The 2,985-nt window shown below is 44.1% G+C and overlaps 1 protein-coding gene across 1 annotated transcript; it reads right to left on the reverse strand.

The window, feature by feature from the left end:
- Positions 1-985: 985 nt before the first annotated feature.
- On the reverse strand, positions 986-2,746 carry LOC115576500 (NLR family CARD domain-containing protein 3-like; the record flags this gene model as incomplete). The annotated part of the gene is made up of 1 exon (XM_030409044.1): positions 986-2,746. A coding segment is annotated over one exon (1,761 nt), but the record flags the coding sequence as incomplete, so codon positions are not given.
- Between the last annotated feature and the right edge of the window lie 239 nt (positions 2,747-2,985).

Consider the following 2,985-nt stretch of genomic DNA (forward strand, 5'->3'; position numbering starts at 1 on the left):
TCTTCCTCTGTCGTCTTCCATGAAGTCCACTTTGGTTCAAACAGCAACAAATGGCGCGATCTGATACTGATGTACCTTGACTTCTGAGTTCACTTCTAGTCTCTTTGGAAGTTGTTCTGGGCTCTTTAGTTACATTTCGTATTATCTGTCTCTTCAATTTGCGATCAATTTACCTCTTGTGGCCACGTCCAGGGAGGTTAGCTATAGTCCTGTGGACCTTAAACTTCTGAATAATATGTACTACTGTGGTCACAGGAACATCTAGCTGCTTGGAGCTGCTTGGCTATGATTTTCTTTCTAATCTCCTGAGACAACGGTCTGCTTAGCTTTCTGTGGTCCATGTTCAGTGTGGTACACACCATGATACCAAACAGCACAGAGACTACTTTTCACCTTTTAAATAGGTAGACTGACTGATTTCGAGTTTGAAGACACCTGTGATGCTAATTACAGGACATAACTTAGTTGAACATGTGAACATGGTCAAATTATTTTTAATCTTTTCTAGGGGTACCATCATTTTTGTCGAGGCCAGTTTCATCAGTTTGTTTTTTAAAATTATTCTGTTGAACCATCATTCAAAAGCACTGTCTGATTTTCATTAGTTACTTTACACTTTTGTTTTGGTTATTATCATTATGTGTTGTCTATCTATCTAGACCTGCACCAATTGTGAAGTAACATGAAAAAATGAAATGAAGTAATGAATCCTTACCTGAGAGTTTCAAGGATACAGCGTGGACTCTTCAGCTCAGCAGAAAGTAGCTTCACTCCTGAATCCTGCAGGTTGTTGTTACTCAGGTCCAGCTCTCTCAGACGAGAGGACTGGGAGCTGAGAACTGAGGAAAGAGCTTCACAGCTTCTCTCTGAGAGGTTACAGCCACTTAGTCTGGGTGAAGAATAATGACCGGAAGAAGAAGATAATAATACCACTTGCGATTGTAACAGCACAGTTACTGTATTCTGAAAAAAATCTGCTCGAAACTTACAGAGCTTTGTTGGAGGCTTTGAGCACTGGCAGCAGCCTCGGAAGAGCCTCCGCTGAAGCAGAGTATTTCTTCAGATCAAACACATCCAGATCTTTATCTGATGACAGTAAGATGAAGACCAGAGCTGACCACTGAGCAGGAGAGAGTACATCTGTGGAGAGACGTCCTGAACTCAGGTACTGTTGGATCTCCTCCACAAGAGAATGATCGTTCAGCTCATTCAGACAGTGGAACAGATTGATGCTTCTCTCTGGAGACAGATTCTCACTGATTTTCTTCTTCATGTACTCGACTATTCCCTGACTGGTTTTTGAGCTTCTACCTGTCTGTGTCTGCATACCTCGGAGGAGATTCTGATTGGTCTGTAGTGAAAGACCAAGGAGGAAGCGAAGGAACAAGTCCAGATGTCCATTTGGACTCTGTAAGGCCTTGTCCACAGCACTCTGGTAGAAACGTGTTGATTTGCCCCGAAAAACATCAGACCACCAGGATGTTGACTGCTCTTCATCTGACAGTAGATTGACTTTAGAGTGGGTAAATGTCAGATGGACATGAAGAGCAGCCAGAAACTCCTGAACACTCAGATGGATGAAGCAGAACACCTTGTCATGGTACAGTCCTCTCTCCTCTTTAAAGATCTGTGTGAACACTCCTGAGTACACTGAGGCTGCTGTGATATCGACAATATAATTTTTCAGGTCTGATTGATAGAAGATCAGGTTTCCTTTTTGCAATTGATCAAAAGCCAGTTTTCCCAGAGACTCAATCATCTTCCTGCTCTCTGGAGTCCAGTGTGGATCTGTCTCAGCTCCTCCATCAAACTTGACATTCTTCACTTTGGCCTGAGCTACCAGGAAGTGGATGTACATCTCAGTCAGGGTCTTGGGCAGCTCTGCTCCCTCTCTGGTCTTCAACACATCCTCCAGAACTGTAGCAGTGATCCAGCAGAAGACTGGGATGTGGCACATGATGTGGAGGCTTCGTGATGTTTTGATGTGGGAGATGATTCTGCTGGCCTGCTCCTCATCTCTGAATCTCTTCCTGAAGTACTCCTCCTTCTGTGGGTCAGTGAACCCTCTGACCTCTGTCACCATGTCAACACACCCAGGAGGGATCTGATTGGCTGCTGCAGGTCGTGTGGTTATCCAGAGAAGAGCAGAGGGAAGCAGTTTCCCCCTGATGAGGTTTGTCAGCAGCACATTCACTGAGGTGGACTCTCTAACATCAGTCAGGATCTCAGTGTTGTGAAAGTCCAGAGGAAGTCGACACTCATCCAAACCATCAAAGATGAACAGAACCTGGAACTCTTCAAAACTGCAGATTTCTTTGGTTTCAGTGAAGAAGTGATGAACAAGTTCCACCAAGCTGAACTTTTTCTCTTTCAGCACATTCAGCTCTCTGAAAGTGAATGGAAATGTGAACTGTATGTCCTGGTTGGCTTTGTCTTCAGCCCAGTCCAGAGTGAACTTCTGTGTTAAGACTGTTTTCCCGATGCCAGCCACTCCCTTTGTCATCACTGTTCTGATTGGTTCGTCTCTTCCAGGTGAGGCTTTAAAGATGTCTTCTTGTCTGACTGTTGTTTCTGGTCTGTGTGGTTTCCTGGATGCTGTTTCAATCAGTCTGACCTCATGTTCATCATTGACCTCTGCAGTCCCTCCCTCTGTGATGTAGAGCTCTGTGTAGATCTGATTCAGAAGGGTTGGGTTTCCTGCTTTAGCGATCCCCTCAAACACACACTGGAACTTCTTCCGAAGGTTAGATTTGAGTTTACGTTGACAAACTGCAGAATGACTTTCTAAATAAACACACAACAAAAAAGATGATCAAGTTATTTCTGAAGACAATAATTCAATTCTCCATGGCAACCCGGATGCGAGAGGATGCTGGCGTGAATATATCGCCGCTTCTCGATCCTTGACAAAACAGCTTTTTACTGCTAAAAGAAGAAAGCCAAGTTGTCTTGACAAGTTCTGAGGCTGTGCTACTACCTTCGAAG

This window comes from Sparus aurata, chromosome 24 (genome assembly GCF_900880675.1).
Source record: "Sparus aurata chromosome 24, fSpaAur1.1, whole genome shotgun sequence".
NCBI classification, from domain to species: Eukaryota; Metazoa; Chordata; class Actinopteri; order Spariformes; family Sparidae; genus Sparus; species Sparus aurata.